Consider the following 19,690-nt stretch of genomic DNA (forward strand, 5'->3'; position numbering starts at 1 on the left):
GTCACACCTTTATTTTATAATATTTTATAATTGGTATATAATAACATCACGTCTCCTCTAGGTCTTTCTCCCTGTATTGGTCTGGTTTGCTTCAACATGTTGTGCTACTCCCCCTAGTAAAAACACAGTACTGCCATCTAACATTTTTTATCTATATTTTAAAGTATCATTGCATTCTTAAAAATGTGTGTATTTACCCTTTTCTATTGATCTCGAAGAGTCCTTTGATATACTCGTGACGATTCTGTCTACTTATCTCTTTGCTAGATACGGTTTGTGATTTCTATTTATTTTCTTCCTCTCGTAACTGTTTGTATCTAACTTAATTAACCGCCATGGTATTTCAGCTGCTCTTCTCCCCAACATTTTTTAAATTGCTTCTTTACTACGTCATTTTACAGGGGTTCTTTTTTGTTACATATCATCAGAATATTTTATTTAAAACACCAATTATTAAGGATACGAGTTTTGTTGAGGTGGGTGAGCACTCTCCTTATTGCTAATTTGTTCCAATGTAATCTGCTACTTGTTATTAATAAAAAATAATACACAATACTGATAGAAAAAGAACACTTGATACTAACACTTTGATCATTTTTTTTTTTCATAAACTTAAATCTATTTTAACATGCCGCGCAACTCTAAATATGATATTCATATTTAATTACCTTTTGCTAGAAAAATTTGTGTATACTTTTTGACGTTATGTAATTGTTAGGGATGTGAATATTGGATAAACTGTACTCTGCATATATACATTTTTTAAAGTTATGTTGGAATGAGTAAAATAGGACTTTTCTTATTTATCATTCATCCCTATTTAGGAAATTCTAACATATCAGCGAGTAAGGAGCACTTTAGTTTATAGAGAGTTTATATTTAGCAGATACGTCGTTGCTCAAAAATATCATATTTTTATAACATAATCTCAAGCATGGTTTTTACACTTACAGCAATTTAGCCAATATTAAAATCCCTAGTAGTAGTAATTAATATACCAATTACAATAAAAAGCATATTGTATAATATAAGTAACTTTTTTTCCTTTTATGAACATTATGGACAAATATTCAATTACCGTTAACTATCATTATACTGTCAACTAAAAATATAATGCTTATAAAATATTCCTACAATGAGTCTAAACAGATCTTTCAGCGTAGTAAGAATACATTATTCCATTTTAGTTGACTTTATTATGATAGATAACAATAATTGAGTATTTATCCAATGGGTGGAGTAAATTAAGAAGAATCGGAATTGATAGGAATGACTATTATTAATATACGGTTGTTAATTAAGACCAATCTATCAAGAACTTTTAAGTTTAAAAAAAATAAGGGATATGTGCAACAACAGTCGTTTGATTATATTATATACTGATTATATACAAATGAAAATATAGTTCTTATATCAGAAAAATCCTACCTACATTAGCAATAGACTTTTCAAATCTGATGACATTTTGAAACTGTTCATACGCATAAGTTTTATTAGCTCCAAGTAGTGCTCCTACTTCCGTCATATAAATATGATATGCCTTTAAATCTCTATCTGATTCTTCAAGGAGGAAATAATCTCGACTTGGTAGTCCAAACGTCATTTGATCGATCTGAAATTAGATTTAAAAAAAATAAAATAATACTGAATATGTATTCATACTTGTATAATATGTGCAGACGAGTTGCGATCATCTGGACCAACCCATTCTTCTATAAATATTCCAAGTGTAAAATTTTTTTTCAGAATACCAATAACTCTTTCTATAGTCCAATTATGAGAAGTCCAATATGGATCCACTACAGGCCAACCACCAAGACCGTTAATAGCCTGCACAAGGGGTGTATCACTAATGCGTTCTATTTGAGCTATAGACCACAAATATAATTATTGAATTCATGAAAGTTTTTTAATTGTTATGTGTATGCTTTCACACCTACAGATATTCATACATGATTTGTAGAAATTTTTGACTTTGAGGGTAGCTTCACAATCAAATTCGTTATGATCTTCTTCCAGCAATCCTAATTATAAATTATGATATTATATAATGTTATCAATTATAAGTGATAATTATAATTTTCAAGAAACATAAGAATTCCTAATAAGTACAGATAATTCCAACACCTTGACAGTTGATAACTTTAAAAAAAAAACTCATATTATAGTCAATTCACACATCATAGTGTTACCTCAGGTTACCATATCATTATAGACATAATCAAGCAGGGTAATTTCATTTCGCACCAGGAACCCCTCTTTTTTTATAGCTTTAGTCGTAACATACACATAAAACTTCAAAAAAACCAAAGAAATTCATCAAAATTAATATTTATAATATAAGGCAGCTTAGAGGTGGGTTCACTGAAGTGCATATGCACTCATTCAGCACATATCAACTCTCCCTTTTTATAATTATTCTTATTATAGGACTGCCCTTCATAATTTTTTTATGAAAATAATAACAAATAATAATGATAAGGAAGAAAAAAATGCTTATAAATTGTGTGTAAGCACTTCAGTAAACCCACCTTAATACTATTTATGTAAATGATATGTAACAAGTTACTTATACTAGGTGTTTCCAAAAAAAAGTGCACATCCTGAAAATCATGTCTGTAAAGCTTAGTGACGATCCGATTAAAAAGCTGAGATAATACATATTTAGACTATGTATATAGTGAAGACGTGCTCAGTATGGAGCTTTGCTATTGAGAATGTCTCCCTTTACTAGGTTCAAACAAACCACTGAATTATAATGCTCGACTGAAAAGTAGGAGTGAGTTCGTTAATTATACAGGGATGACATATATCAGAACATGGCGAATATTCTCTCGTCAAGGTTTCAAAAATAGATAGCTCGGTCCGCCTGTCCCTGCTTTCATTGCCTTAGAATTCATTCCATACAAAATGATTAAGTTAGCTTTGAGTGTTAGTATAGGTCGCGAAGATAAGGAATACTCATCTATCACAAGGCGAAAATTTGAACGACTTGGTATTAGCGATGACATGGAGCATCATGATCCAAACATCATTTTGAAGAATCTATACATTGATGTATGTCAAAAATGGTTGAAGTACAGACAAGGATCATCCTTTATTTTTACAAACAAGTCCTGGGTAGATCCTAAAGAGATAAATTATTATTTTTTCTAAGAAGAGTTAGAAAACATATTTAGATGAAATTTGAGGTGATACTGAGTCCCTCGGATTTGGTCATTGTAACGTCCTCACAATTTAAAGATACATGGAAGATTGAGGAGCTCATCTTTATTGTACAATGGGTAATGTACACAGTGTAATACAAGAACCAAGAACCCCCTTCGTGGATCCATGATTACGTCTCTCAGGCAATTGTAATCTTCAAATATGATGTTCCAGCCCATTCATGCATTCAGACGCTAATTAGATGTCTTTATTAAGGGCGTATAAGAATACGTTGAATAAAAAAATTAGGGTCGGTTGCTCCAATTGATATAAATTTAAGTCAAACTTAAATTTATTGAGGTTATACCTTCCTAACTTTCTATATCATAAAGGTAGGTCATAATGTAGTAAAAATTTATTAGTTAGTAAAATTACCTTTCAGCTCTGCTTAAATTAAAGTTTTTAACTCTGACCTTAAAACTACATGATTATTTCAATGACACAAATTATATGTTTATTTTTATTCCTTCTTCATTTAAACATAATTTAAAAAAATATATTTCCACACTATAGTTTATAACAATTAAATTAAGAATACTTCAAAATTATGATATCACTAGAATGCCTCGAGCTAAAGGAATAAATTATTAAATTAAGCATGGTAATCAGAGCTTAATTTAAAAACTAGTTAAAATTCCTTGAATAGTGAATATGTTTGGTACAATTTCTGCTTAAAGATAAATGGAACATTGATGAAGTTCCTAGACCTTCAAAACAATCGAAATATCAGGATAAAAAGAATACCAATTCCTGAAAATCTCGAGCACTTGGAGCAATAAGATTAAGGAGCTTTTGGAAGTCGATTTTCGCGGAATTGATTGTAAAATGTGATAGAAGAATGGTCTCGTTAAACTCTACAGTGTTTTTTGGGTATTTTAATCCCCAATATTCAAACTATGAGATATATTCAATAATCAGTAATATACTTTAACTCAAATATTTAAGTTCCCAACTTAATCCAGTGTGTCATATTTTTTACATTCATGAACTGACCATGGAAGAATATAGTCCATTAAAATATGTCTTGGTAGAAATTTCAGTTTCTCTCCAGAACATGCAAGTCTTCTTGGATTATCCTCTTCAGTACATAAATATTATTTCAGCTTTGATAACACTTTAAAAAAAATTATGCAAAAGATACGACATACTTGAGTTTTTACCTCGGAGCGTGTGTTAAAAGAACAAGTTACTGAGACTAAAGTAATATCTATTTGGTATGTTGGTACGACCTTGAGATTACCGTTCTATAGTATGGAGTCTCCAGATACGTGTGACGATAGAAAAATTTCATATAAATTTAAAATTATGAAGCACTCCCCTCCAAAAGTTATACTTGAACTACCTGAGAGGAGTCAATGGTAGTTGGAGTTTTTAAAAAGGGGAAACTTTGTATTAAAAAAGGCAAACTTTGTGTTAAGAAGAGAAACTTTGTGTTTCTGAAAAAGATACCCATTTAACAGGAATTAACTCCAACGGACTTTTGTGAAAGTTCATTTCACGACAGAGATTTACCTTAAAATATACTTTGATTATCACTCAGACATTGTATCAGTCGAACACCTAAAGCAATATTTTGAAGTTGATATCTTTCAATCCTTCAAAAGCTGATAGCTTTAGACTTCCACCCAAATACTTTTAATATTGTGTTTTAGCCCCTGACTGATACTCTCGTGGGATATTGAAGGGTTTGTATATTTAGATTTTTTTAAAGTCTAAAGTTGACATTGTATATGATTTTATCTGTGATAATTATTGTCAGTATTCTTAGAGAACTCATTGAGAGTAATTTTCTTCATATATGTCAATGTCTTCATTTTCTGTTTCCAAATTTCGTAACGTTTGTCCATATCAATTCCATTTCGAATTCTTATATAATGTTTCAACATTTCAACATCAAATTTCTCCTTTAATAATGATTTATTGACTAGATATCTGAATCGAATATATTAAAGGTAGAATATTTTGATGTGTTTTATATTAAAGATAGAATGAATGGCAATGAGAGGCAAGATAATTGTGTAATCTATGAAATTTTTTACAAGAAAATGTAAACATTTTGTAATCCATACATCAAGAAAAGTACCTTTTACACAAAGGGAAGATGTGAAAAGAGAAATAGATTATATAGTATCAAGATGTATTATTAATCTCATTGGTGATGTGACAATCCATTAATTTAGTTCTCAAACTTGAGCCTCTTTTTTAAGACAACATCACCACATAACCGTTCCAAGAGACATTTACTGACATATTTAAATTTGTGTTTAGAAAAGAATATTCACTTGTAGTTGGTGAATATTCTTGATTCCGTAATGGTTTCGATATTCATCACCACCCACTTCCAAGTATTTGCATCGCGATCTAATACAATCTTTTTCAATTTTGGGAATAAGGAAAATTGCCCTCAATTTATATCTAAAGCAACTCAAGTATTTATTTGGAAACTCAAAATTCGTTGGAAAAATTATTTACATCAATATGCTAAGTCTAATGACACGCCAAAGGTCATGTTAAGACAACTTAACATATTCTAGCTAACATTATATTTGATTTTTAAGGGATAACTTGCTCTTAGGTCTTTTGTAACACATAAATCCCATACAAAGATGTAAAAGCTCTTCCGCAACAGTTATTTAGAAGAATCAGTGAATTTTAATTATTTGTGGACCACAATCACTGTTCCAACTTCTGTCTAAATGGATATTCAGATTCTAGGAATAGTCTCTTAAGGACAACTTCCCGAAATGACACTTCCCCCATAGGATAATTTGGGAGATTTGAACGCAAAATCTTATCTAATATCTTACCTAACACGTTTAATATTTTAATTCCTTTTAAAATGATACTCTAATAAATACTCTCTTATCTTTACTAATTAATTATAAAACATTAGATATGTTTCATGGCATAAAATGAGTGTTCTTTGAAGAATAATATTTTTTAAATTATATTGATTAATTATTAATATATACACAGAACACAGTAGCATGTGGCTCTTATTTAGTTTTAATCCTTAACAGTTGTAGTAATTTAAATCTATCAAATAATATGAAACTTAATCTCCACATCTATTCTAGTTATTTTTCAATTACTAGCATCTCTATTTGAAAGAACAGTTCAGCTCCCATGATATTGTATATCCGTGGAGCCGGAACTATATATCATAAAGACATCGACTCCCCTTTAGAGTAAGTATAATATTCATAAAATAAATTATTATGACATCACCATGATATAATTAGTCTTCTGCAACTAGATCGTGATCAAAATTATAGGGCATTATTGTTTTAAAAGTAAATAAAAAAACTGAGAGTGATCTTCCCTAGTAGATCACTTTTTTTTTTTCCCCCACATACCCAAAAAGTTCCTTTAGGAGCAATAGGATGTAGCAATAGGTGTTGTGTTTATGTTATGATAACACTGTTTAACAGCAAAAATGGTACAACCAAAGTATATGCTCTATATAACAGAGTTTGATCCCCTAATTCCAAATATCGCCTTTTTTTATTTTCATAGCCTCGTGGCCTTCAAAAAAACGAAGTAAATTTTTTTTTGTTTTTGGCTATTCTTAAGGTTCAAAGCTGTTATAAGCCCTTGGTGTTGAAGATAGGGATAAATTATCTTAATTTATTTTAAAGCCAGATGTCAAAAAATTCTAAAAGCACTTTTAAAATGTATGCATCATACTTTTAACTCGAGTTATCTTTGTTTAAAGTGGAAAATAGGTACTTTTAATTCAGAGGCGCATAGCTTCAAGACGAATAAATTCAATAAGTTTAAAAGTATTGCATTGGATAGCTGAAAGTATAAATTTTAATTTAAAAAAAGAGCCTCTCCAAAACGCTCTATATCGTTGTTAATTTAGGATAAGGCCACGAAAATGTTTCAAGGAAAAAACTGATTTTTGAATTGATCTCATAATAAAATTCCTTAAGTATTCGTATGCCCCAGCTAAAAGAGATAGAAAAAAAAGGCCGAGAAGAAAAAACGGATAGAAACAAAGATAGAGAAAAAAAAAAGGATTTGCTCCAAGGACTCCCTTGAATGTCCGTTTTTTGGAATCCCTCACAAACTACAGGTATGCATTGAGTCCTTTTGTGTCACTGAACCTTGAAGTAATTTATTTGTACAGTTTGAAACATGAGGCTTCATGTAATAACAAATTGTATAACATATCTTTTTATGTTATACCTCTTTTTCTCCCTCTTTGTTTCTATTTAATTTCTTCTTTTCTCTCTTTGTTTCTATTTAATTTCTTCTTTTCTCTCTTTGTTTCTATTTCATTTCTTCTTCTATCTCTTTGTTTCTATCTCATGTAGTTAGGGCACACAATTATTTATGGGCTTTTGTCATGAAATCAATTCAAAAATGAGTTTTATCCTTGAAATATTGAAGTGGCCTTCTCTCAAATTGACAACAATATAGAGCGTTTTTGGAGAGGCTCTTTTTTTTAATTGAAAGTTCATACTTTTAGCTATCTAATGAGATACTTATAAACTATTTGAATCTATTTGTCTTGAATAAAAAGGACCTATTTTCCACTTTCAACAAAGATAACTCGAGTTAAAAGTATTATCCAGACATTTACTAATTTTTACACAATAAAGCTATGAACAGATTAAGATAGTATGACAAAGTAAACACAAGTTTAAACAAAGGTAAGCCCCCAGATATTGATGACGTATACCGGGTTCGGAAGCAAATAGTGGACTGAATGACTGATTCTAGAAAAATGTCAATAAATTAATTTATTGAAAAATAATTTTGAAATTTTTTTCCACAAAAATTTGAGACACGACCTTTGTGAAAATGTCAACTCAATATGGCCGCCCTCACCAGAAATCACAGCCTCCACATGGTGGCAGAAAGCCTTGTACGAGTTGATGATGAACTTCTCAGAAAAGTTGTTCCTCTCCTTCACAGTGGCGCCTTCAGGGAGTCCACGTTCGTGTGAGATGTCCGCTTATTTTCCTTCTCCAAAGTGCTCCATACAGCCAAGTCAAACGGGTTCAAATCCGGGGAAAATTTGGTCACATGCCCTTGGGCCTAAAATCAGCCATGTTGTCGGCGAAGAACTTCTGGCATTCGGCTGATGTGTGTGGGGGTACACCATCTTAAGTCCATACATAATTGTCCTCTGAGTAGGTGGCCTTGAGCCATAACAGTATGGTGAACCTCAGCACCTTGTAGTAGGCCTCCTGGCCGATTTTCTCCCCAACCTTAACAAAGAAGAGATACATCTTCTTGCTGTGAGACGCCACTACCCTCAGAACCATTGTTTAGGCCGGATGTTTAGTTTGGAATACCCCCCTGACCTCCTCTGGTGATCCACCAAGCCAACGGTCGTTTCGACTGTTTAGACCTGGTGGAAGATGAAAATCTTCTTGTAAGAGATTTTTTTACTGTGGATCCATTTGCCTTGATCCATGCAACGAACTTTCTTACACCTCTCTTTCATCCTTTTTCATCTTGGCCACCTTTAAAATGAGGCTCCTGGAGCACTCCACAATGTCCATAAACTCTGGCGCCTTAATTTTGGCATCCAGAGGGTCTGAAACGTTTATTATTGTTTTCTGATGCAGAGAGGACAGGAGATTCGGAATATGCATGAAATATCAGAAAACATCTCTATTTTAATTACATAATTAGCATTTATTGACAGCCCACGTTTGCTTCCGAACCCAGTACATAAAAGAACCGAGCCCGATAAAACTGAACCGAGACCGTGACTTAAACCCTTCAAATGAAATATTTGGGACCGATAGAGCCGCTGAACCGGAACCTTGCACTTTGGTTTTTGACTAAATTATGGATTTGTTTTCTTCTAGTCATATTCACAGTATAAAATAAGTCCTTGAAGCTCTAATCACAGTGTTCCACAATTTTAAAATTATGTTATCGTCAACCTTTTAGAAACGAATATGATTTTCTCTCGAAAATAACAAAATTCATAAAATATCTAATTATTAATTTTTAAGGGATAAATGTATCTGGGTAAATAGGACGGGTAGGGAATGTCCTAGAGAGTACAATAATACTTATAGTAGATGCCCTAGAACCAAAGCCCATAATGTATATTTTAATGGTGTAATAGCGATATATATTTGGTTTTAATAATAAAAAAATATAGTCCAATACCGTTACACTCGAATTTTATTCCTAGGACTACAAAGTCTTAACAAGTTGTTTTTCAAAAACCAAAACATGAACAACTTCAAAAGTAAGACGTTTCTGAATAGGTGTTTATTTTCTAAAAAAGAATAGGGTTATTTGTATTTCATTTTTACTCACTTATATGCGATTATATCATATACAGAACAATATATCTTAAAAATCAATCATTTTATGATTTGATTTTTTCCTTACTTTATATTGCAAAATTAATCTGAATCTTAAATTTGAACTTAAAAATATCAATCTTATGTCTTTTTGGACGCTAACATAAATAAAAACTAGAACACAAAATTTTTATTATATACTTAGGGTGAGTTTTTTATACATTTGTGACGTTTACACAATACAACGTATATAATTTTGTAACGGCCCAATAGATAATATATTTTAATGAATTCTACAGACTATAATCTTGACGCACTAAAAATTATCTTTCTCAAAATGAAAAGGTTCTGTGATTTAAATCATCTATTTTTGTACTTGATTAAAAATGGTACAATATATATTGTTTTGGAAACATAAAAATTATTCACGTGTTTACAAATGGATCTTTTTATGGTATTTTCTCTAATACAAACAAAAAACATTCAAGAAATCAACAAATACCTTTTTTACTATAATAATTGTTGAGGTTTGAAAATTATAATTTGTTGAGTTCTAATTATATATATTTATATAATTTCACTTTAGAGATGTGAAATTGATGAGGACAATTTAAAAGTGTGTAATTGCCATAGAATCCTTCTGTTTAAATATATATCTATAAAAAGCTGGTAAAAATGCGTACCACTTTAAATTATAGAGTTGATAAGTATGTTATAATACCGTTTACCAACATATTTTTTCTTCTTATCATCAAACTCAGCCTTATCTAAACAGATAACACATCTATATGCATAGTGAAATATATAGAAATGGTTACTTTTTAATAAACTTATTCATCTTTACCTTTTAAAATTATTTGTAACTGATCTGCCATAACCTCAAATGTGGAAATCGAAGATCGATCTTCAGGAATAACGTGTTTGCGGTTCCATGCTCCACATGCATATTGAAAGAAGTCGGTACAAGGATCTGCCGTTGTATCCATTGCTCCAAGCAGATAAGCAGCTATCAATAGGATAAATACAATTTTAATATTTTCTATTTGCTTTCATAATTTATTAAATTTGTATAAAAACATTATCCAAGAGATCATAAAATTCAAATAATAAGTATTTGTTCAAAATATATAGCATATCTTGAACGCAAAATTAAAATGTTTATAGGGTTGCAACATTTGTGAGTACTTAAGTATGGGTATAATTTATTTTTACAAAGGTAATATATTTCTTCGATATAAATAGATTGTAAATTTGGACACGACATGAATTAGACCGGTTCAAATTTTAACTTTTTTTTCCAAATCTTTTAATATTTCACTTTTTACCTGTTCTCCCAGGTCTATAGAAACTAAATTTACTTGTCATTTGGATTTTTGGACCATGGCTATGCCGGCCGCATGGGCCTTAAAAATTTATTGTTGGTGGCTTTAAAAAGGTAAAACAACGTGATTGTTTGTATTCTTTTGACTATAGTTTCCCAATGGCTCATCGTGTAGCATTGGTATGGGTATCAAATCAAAACCAAGATACTGTGCTTTAATTTGTATAAATATGGTATTTTCCCTTTATTTGGACCTATGGGAAATTTTTTCACAGATATTAAAAAATGCTTGTTTTTTATATTTTTTCCCCTGTCTTTTTAAGTTGACTCCTAAGTTGTTATTATCTTGACGTATATGTATACAAAAATAGAATAAAAACGAATGAAATACAAAAATAAATTTATTTTTTGAACAAACCTAATAACTCTATATTAAAAACAATACAGTTTAACATTATAAATACTAGAAATAGATTATTTCCTTAAATTAGATTTCTTGAAACTAATATATTTATTTCTGTGGTATTCCACAACTTGCAGTAAACAGTTTCTCTGTTTTTGGTCGGTGGTAATCCTAGTTGGAAAGTCACTCATGAGTTTTACGCCTATTTCAACAACATCATTGGTTCATTTTACTAACTGTACAAACTCCCAAGCTACTCTATAGTTTTCATTATTTTCTTAGGTATCAACCAATTTAATAAGACAGTTACTTTTCAACCTGAGAGGATCAAAAAGAAAATGTGACTCAGGTCATTCTGGTATGTGAGAGATGTAGCTTGAGTGATGACTGAAAAAACTGGCGTGCCTTTTCTATAACACTCCGCTTCTTTAGTTTTTGATAGATTGATTGCCAGCTTTTGTTTTATAGGTGGTGTTATGCTCTTATGTGAACTGAATAAGGTGAATGGTACTCATTCCTGAGTCAGATACCAACCGTGATTTCTCATTTTCTTCAAAACAGAGGTTACGAGTTAATTATCAATATGTTAATAGTGAAGCATTTTCCTAATCAAATGTAAATCGTGGATAGGAGCATCGGCAGAAAATGTTGCTGTTATCCAGTGCTTTGTCTAAGATAAAGCCAGGAATTTATTTGTTCTCTCTAGTTTAACGATGGCGTCCTTTTCGTATTTCAGTCCATTTGAAACATTAACATTTTCATAGCATATATATTCTTAGCCATCCAATGTGCTTGATGAATTGCACAGGCTTAGGTGCAATACCTTGACTAAGTTTCTTAACGAGAATGATAAGGAACAGCTTTGGTACTTGTCACAAGTTTGCCCTTGGAGATGTATTCTCTAGAAAATTATTTATGACATTAATTGATTTTTTATTCATGGGGTCCAAATCTTTTTCAACATTGGTCAAAATTGTTGGATTGTCCTTATCAAATATGACAAAACTTCTTTGAATTTACCAAACATTGTATTGTCCGGATCCTGATTCTTACTAAAAATACTATCCTATACTTATCAAATTATCACCTCTGATATATGATGTCTGCAAACGAAGTAGACAACTTTTTCCCCTAGTTTGTCTTCATTTAATTTTGCTGCATCTTTGTTAATTTTACTATTGCTAGCTGTTTTGTCAAATCCTAGAACAGAACGTTGTTGTTCAACTTCCATGTTCCTATTATTTAATGTAGCCTTGCATTGTTAAAGTCCGATGGAATTTGACATACAAGGAACACCGACCAATTTCCCTTCCTCATACTGTGGAGCACCTGAGACAAGTACAGCGAGATATTAACATAGCAATTCTTATCAAAAACGTCCCATTAAAGTTTTCAATCTCAATAAAATGTACAATATTCTCGTGGATTTCCCTTAAAGCTATTCATGAATATTTGGCACGAGCTATAGCAAGTATTTATACTATATCGTCGAGTTATTGAGGTTGAGAAGTTAAAATGCATAAAGACGGGGGGAAAATATAAAAAACAAGCATTTTTTTATATGTGGAGTAAAATTTACCCATGGGCACAAATAAAGAGTTTATAATATATTTATAGAAATTGAAAACAAAGTTTATTGGCTTTGATTTGATATTCATATGATAGTTTTTTGATATGCCATTGTCCAAAGAATACAAACAATTACGTTTTTTATGCCTTTTTTAGGGCCACCAACAATACATTTTTAAGGTCAATGCGCCACTATAGCCGTTGTCAAAATCTAAATGCCTTGTATATTTAATTTCTATATACTTTGGGGAACAGGAAATATTCAAATATTAAATTTTGCAAAAAAAAAAGTTAAAATTTGAAGAAGGTTTAGTATACATGCAAAAGGAAATACGTTATGAGTATGGTTGCAAGTTGAGTTGAGATGAGTGAGCATGTCTGTAATTTCGGTCTATTTCCTTTGTTTCATTGTATGAGCTACTTGTTGTTGACAATGAATAATAAAACTACTGATAAGACTGATACGCTTTCTTGTACCAAATGTTACTTTCATTTCATTTCATTTGTTGAATTTAACTTTATCTCAACATAAGTGGAAACCATAAATATACATATGGAGGACTTCACAAAACATGTGATATGTAGGGTGGAGGGAGATCCGGCCTAAAATTACAACTATCTTACTTATAGAGGGAGGAGGTTAACTTGAAACCACATAGAATTAAATTATGTGCTAAGATGGCATGAATGTCATCATGGGGAACATAGGACATAAATCCCCCCCAAAAAAAAAAAAAAACCCTTCCCATATTGAGTTTTAAGATCCAAAGTAGTAGTTTGGGATAAAACTAAATCATTGAACTTGCAAACAATATAATTAGTCCAAAATAAACTCGAAATAGTATTTTTTAAATATATATAAATATGTCAATTATTTTCGAAAATCGTCACAAGCAGTGAAATTTACATATATAATAAATTTTTGCTTTTTACTAGAACTTTTTTCTGGTAACGACGAAAAAATTTCAAGAAATTTTATTTTATTTTGAATACCTACGAATTTTTGGAATTTATTTCGAAAAATTTTTTAATTTGAAAATTCATTTTGCTCCAACTCCTTGCAGAATGACAACTTTCTATCCTTCGAATTTGCTCTCGATTAAAAGTTTAAGATGTTGCCAGCCTGTATCTAAGAAACTTCTTATGAGAATCGCTGAATGGATTTTTCAAAATTACTAATCGGTCTACTTTTTTCATGTCTCTTTCTAGGTCTAGTCTCTTCTTTACATCATCGAAAACCTTTTTAATTATTGATATATTACGTTTGATGTTTTATTGATTTAAAGTACTCGAATCCAGTATTTATATTTATTATTATTTCAAATCTTTTTTTTTTCCAATGAAATCATTAATATGTATCCTTAGTGAGTGGATTATATTTCCCTTCTGTATTTGTTATTGTAGTACAACTATTACAATTAATCGACTATATACAGTTATTAAAACGTTAACAAACATACATTTTCAAAAAACGACTAGTTTTTTTAAGGTATAGAATTGGCAATTATTTTGCATTTTAAAAAAATGAATATAAGTTTTCTTAGGTAAGGGCACGATGTTTCATATCACCTTATTCATACCAATCTTTTTTTGTCATAATAATAGCATTAAATCAGGTGTTTGATGAACTTTTTCATTTTGGTACTTGCTCTTTTAGATTATGTACGGTAACGAACACTGTAGGGGACAATGGCTGAAATAGAAGTATTCATAGTGTAAATAAGCAGAGATTTTTAATATAAATTACATCTTAAATATTTTAATTTAGGATTTTTGTGGTCATTAATACTAGAAAAAACAATTACTACTCTTTTTTACGGGATGCAAGGATCAGTCTTCAAAAAGGATAATAGCTTATCAGTCATCATAATAAATAATTATCAAACAATATCCTCTATTGCGCAATAAATTGTAGAGATCTTCTAGATCCTTCATAGTCAACCTTCCAATTAATTTATAAATAATTTTGAAAGCCTTGCTCCATCTATTATATAACTAACAGAATGATTTTTTTGACACATGGTATATGTCTGAAGATTTCATGTGAACAGCAAATTATATCTAACCAAAATAAGTTCATAATTGTATTAAATGATTCCTTAGACAAATCATCATGAAATACAATTTAAAAGGTCCTTAATGGTTATGTCAATAAAACTCTCATGAAATGGGCAACTACTTTTTATACAATCTTTCTCTTATATATTGAATAAACTGGAACCAATAAATTATTCTAAATCATGCTCAAGTTATATATTTAATGAAATTGTTAATATTGATTGATTTACTTAAAATGATTCAATACGGTTTCTTTTAGAAGAGAAAAAGAGGTTAAATGTATCTAAATTTATTGTATTATACAATGGAATGGGATTTCTGACTCCCTATCTATATATCTTGTACACCATAACAATTACTCATTTTATAAGATTTGGAGGTCTGTATAACTGATATGTTAATGAAGTATGTTTATATATAATATAAATATATCATATGCATAAATACATGTAGACTTTGATGGACGAGGTCCCCCATCTTTATCTATAACTCTATTACAATCCTTGATGTAAGTAGAGATTTCAATAAATCTTCATGGCATTTTGATGAAGAAATGGACTACATATAAATGTTAATGATTCTTTGCAACGGAACATGGCAGTAACTTTCCATGATTCCTTCCCAATGCTTTAAAACCTAAGTGTTACATGTAATTAAGTTTTGAAGAATTATTATTGTATAGCTTGTTTAACTTTTTGTTTCTAATTTCTAAAAGCTGGAATACAACGGTAAAATTTCAAAACAAATATTTAACTAAAAAGAAATAGTATTCTCTCTATTATTATCAAATGCCAACAAGTAGCCAGGCGAAAATGTTACAAGGAAAAACTAGTACAAGGCGAATAGGTACAATGCAAAAATGTTTAAGGCGAATCCTTCTGACACGTATTATAACATATATAAAATCTTGAAAGCAGAGTTAAGTCATCACACTGACGACGTCACATAATAGATGATAAATCTCTCTTTATCAACGGATTTTGATTTATTATAATATAATATTGGAATCCTCATTTAGAGAAGAGAAGTTAGGCAAGGCAAGGGGACCCTGTTTCTACATTCCGTTCAACATAGTGATTAACAGAGTTGCATAAAATTCTATCTCAAAAGAGGGTATGGGTTTTTGCAGTTGTTAGCCGATTTGCTACCTGATTAATGGAGGGTGCTCCTTCCCTTAATATATGGGGTTTTTTTTTCCATTTTTATCAAATAATATACAATGAAGAAACTCTTTAAAATATAAATTTATTAAAGATAACTTATTTCTCGAAACAAAAAGGACATCTATGATAGACAACACGGTCCACTCAATAGGATTATATGTAATAGGTGCTTCGTAACAATGAAAAGTTTCAAAACATAAATTTGGTGAGAAAATTATGTAATAGAATGGAACCCCTGGTGTTATATCTCCAGTGACTTCCTGAACAATTATTTATTATGAATAGTCCTTATGTAACGTTTTAAAAATGTTTTGGAGAATCTTGCGTTATACTTCAAACCCATGCTGCATCTATATAGAGAATATAGAGATGTTACTAAATTTTTTTAATTATCGTCACTGTTGCGGCAGTTCAGATAATTTCATTGAAGTGAAGTGCATTAATTTGGATCAGTTTAGCAAAAATAGCATCATCTTGAGGTTCAAAGCGTGTTGGTACCATGGTCTGCTGTCTCACCCCACAGGATGCCCAGTATTTTGCATTTCTCCAAAAAAATTGATGCTCCCGCTTCTTTGGATCTCATTCTACAGGAGAAAAAACCCAATTAATAATAAGAATGCCAAGATTTGTTATAGCATTTTATATCTAATTATTTTGAACGGAATTTCAAGGATGAACTTCATTACTGAGAGGCCAAAAAAAATTAAAAATGATGGAGTCCCCTAACTCCATATTTCCTTTGCTTCTCCCAGTTCAGATGCATCCAAATCCTCCAGAGATATTTGTAAGGAAACTTGCTAAAAGAAAGAGCTTGTAAAACAACTATTGGAAGCAAGTAAAGTCCAGGAAACCAGTATGGTCTCGTAAACAGAGACTGATAATGAAGGGCTCATGTAAATTTGTAACCAGATCACTGAGTCCCAACAACAGCCTTTGACCAAGACGCAAAGCACTCAAATTCACGTTTACAAATTTGAAAAAGGAGACGAGTGCGAGGAAGCAAAAGTGGAGCACACATGCAAAAAATTCAAAAGGAACTTTGTTTTTTCAAAAGAGAATTGTGTCGGTACAAAACCAAGTCAAAGTTACTAAACTCAAAGAAGTTTAAACTAAACCTAATGATTACCACCCTAGGAATGAGCTACTCCAAAATCCAAGTGAGAATAATTATAGATCCCTTAAAGAATTTCAATGGAGGATACTCAAAATAGGATGTAAAAACATTTTAAAGCTTTTCATTGAAAATATGAAAACGCAATTGTCGAAACCCCAAACGTATTTGAAAGGCTTCATAATCATCAAATTGAATTATATCCCAACTGGCGAAAAGAAGTCATCATATCCTATGTGTAAACAAGGATAACAATTAAAGTAAATAACCTTAATAAAAAGCAGAAACTGAGGAAAGCAAGTGTTAATCTCAGAAAACTTAGAGAATTTACAAATTAATATTTATTATTAATGTATGTATGTAAAAAAATATGTCTGCTGTAATTTTTACATAGTACTATTCTTTTATTCACCACTCTTATATTTTGTAATAAAATGGCAAATTATATAATATACATAAAACATATCAATATAAGCTTACATATCGATAGCTCATATATGAATTTAAGAATTGAAGACACCATTTTCATAAAACCAATAAGAAAGTCATACCTGAAAGAGATAATTTGCCAAAGGCTTTTTCGAAATCGACCAGAAGTTCTTTGTATTGTGTTTTAGTGCGCATACAATAATCCATTGCGTCCTGAAACGACCGAAAAAGGTCCTCTAGACTCCAAGACTGCATGAAGCCTTTCTGTGCTAGGATATAATATAATTCATATTGATAATTTTGGTAAGAATACAAAAGCGTACGAGGAGAAGGGAAAAAATACTTATGGTGTCATTGATTAAAATAATAAACATTTTTCTCAATCAAGAACGTTTTCAATTCCTGCCTTTATTATTCAATATTAAATAATGATAGTCGAATATATATTTGAAGAGTTGACCATTATTCATAATAATCTCAATCAAATTTATGGGGCCATCACAGCTTTAGAAGGAAGATTACCCTTATTTGACAGCCTTGTCATCGTTGAACTGCTACGGAATTATATGAAACTAGAGCCATTCCGATCTAAATTGACCAATTTCCTATAAGAACATCCAGCTTACAATGAATTGCAAGACCTAGCATACGTAGAAAATTCAACTTATAAAAATACCCCCATTGTACGTTGTGAAGTTGAGAGAATTTTCAGCATGTTTAGAGTCATCCACACAAAATGACGATCAAAGTTATCTGTAAAAAGTATTAAATATTTACTTATTTCGAAATGGAGCTCTGAATTTTGTACCATCTAACAGTAGGGATTCATTTTTATTTTTTTTAAATCTATTCAAAAAAATATGATTCTATTTGAACTAAAAGATTCATGAATTATGATACCCGACTCATTAAATGGCGAAAACAACTGCTGAAATGGTCACAACAACGTGGGTTGTAAGTTTGGATGGGTGCACAAATAGTTTGTCTGACACTAGTTTCTTTAGATAAAGACTAGTGTATGATTATTAGGTTTTTTAATATTACATAGTCAAAAAATATTACTATTTTATCACTTAATGATTAGCTATAGTTCATAAGCTCCAAGAAGTGGTGTTCAGAAAACTCATAAAAGGCAAAAACAACTGCTTAAATGGTCACAGCAGGGGTAGGTACCTTGGGTGCAGCATTATAATTAGCAATTTTGCGTATCCTTCATGATAATATTATGCTGTTATACAAGCATAAATAACGGGGGGGGGGGGGGAATCTTTTTTGATGCCCTTAATAAAGAGTAACATTACTAAATAATTAGCTTTTTCTCTAAATCTTTACGATGCCATGTTAGAAAACTAACAGAAAATTTAAGTCAAGAATGGTTGGCTGAATTGGCTTGTGAGTTATAAAGGAGTCTTATTTTTATATCTAAGATAAGTAATTAAGCTTTAAAATTTGACTGTATGGATTAACTTTTATTTTTTGAGGTAAACATGATATAAATGGAAGTAAGATTCTAAAAGCTGTTCGTACTAAGATTGGAAGAAGAGATGGATTTAATTCTAACATTTTTTTATTTGTATATTTATTGTCTAATTTTATGATTTTGACATTTACTTTATTATTAATAATTATTTAGATCTCATCGGTATAGATATATCTATCTTGTGCACAATTGTATATAGCAACTTCTACATGAGAAAAAAGGGGGCCTGATCTTTTTGATTAAAAACCTCGTCTAGCTTGTATTTGGCAACCTAAAGTTATATCATATTTAACGAGTTCCGATATCTGAACAAGAAATTATTATTTGGATCAAACTATTATTTCAATACTCTATATTCATAATTTATTGTTATTATTAGTTATATGATTCTAATTGTTTAATTTTGTATATTTAACATAAATATATGACGGTTTATTTTTTTAGTATGTAGATTATGTTTAATTTAAGCCTTCTTTTTTAAACTTGGAACTTAAAACATATTCCAAAATACTCTATTTTTTCGTTTCATTAGTTATAATTGTGAGAATATGGTTCATAAAGAGTTACAATTTCATGGAGTGTGACGTTTTCAAATCTACTGTAATAGATAAAAAATGTCTAAGTCAGTTTTACGTAGTATATCATTTTTAAATATTTTGCTAATAAATACT

At 30.6% G+C, this 19,690-nt stretch overlaps 1 protein-coding gene and 1 long non-coding RNA gene across 8 annotated transcripts in view; one reads left to right on the plus strand and one right to left on the minus strand.

Moving 5' to 3' along the window:
* LOC121126920 (uncharacterized) overlaps positions 1 to 19,690 on the minus strand; it is a 172,984-nt gene that overhangs the window by 108,899 nt on the left and 44,395 nt on the right. For 3 of the 7 annotated variants that reach the window (XM_071891966.1, XM_071891969.1, XM_071891970.1), the window contains 4 exons: positions 10,330 to 10,491; positions 1,941 to 2,024; positions 1,663 to 1,868; positions 1,433 to 1,612 (listed from right to left, as the gene is read on the minus strand). In XM_071891966.1, the coding sequence (XP_071748067.1) occupies positions 1,433 to 1,612; positions 1,663 to 1,868; positions 1,941 to 2,024; positions 10,330 to 10,491 (632 nt within the window). Of the gene's footprint in view, positions 1 to 1,432; positions 1,613 to 1,662; positions 1,869 to 1,934; positions 2,025 to 10,329; positions 10,492 to 17,661; positions 17,809 to 19,690 lie in introns of all 7 variants that reach the window. The other 4 variants (XM_071891965.1, XM_071891968.1, XM_071891964.1 and 1 more) reach the window with 3 other exon arrangements.
* Positions 10,487 to 19,460, plus strand: LOC121126937 (uncharacterized). The gene is made up of 2 exons (XR_011782469.1): positions 10,487 to 10,920; positions 10,982 to 19,460. It is a non-coding gene; the product is annotated as an uncharacterized lncRNA (long non-coding RNA).

This window comes from Lepeophtheirus salmonis, chromosome 12 (assembly GCF_016086655.4).
Source record: "Lepeophtheirus salmonis chromosome 12, UVic_Lsal_1.4, whole genome shotgun sequence".
NCBI classification, from domain to species: domain Eukaryota; kingdom Metazoa; phylum Arthropoda; class Copepoda; order Siphonostomatoida; family Caligidae; genus Lepeophtheirus; species Lepeophtheirus salmonis.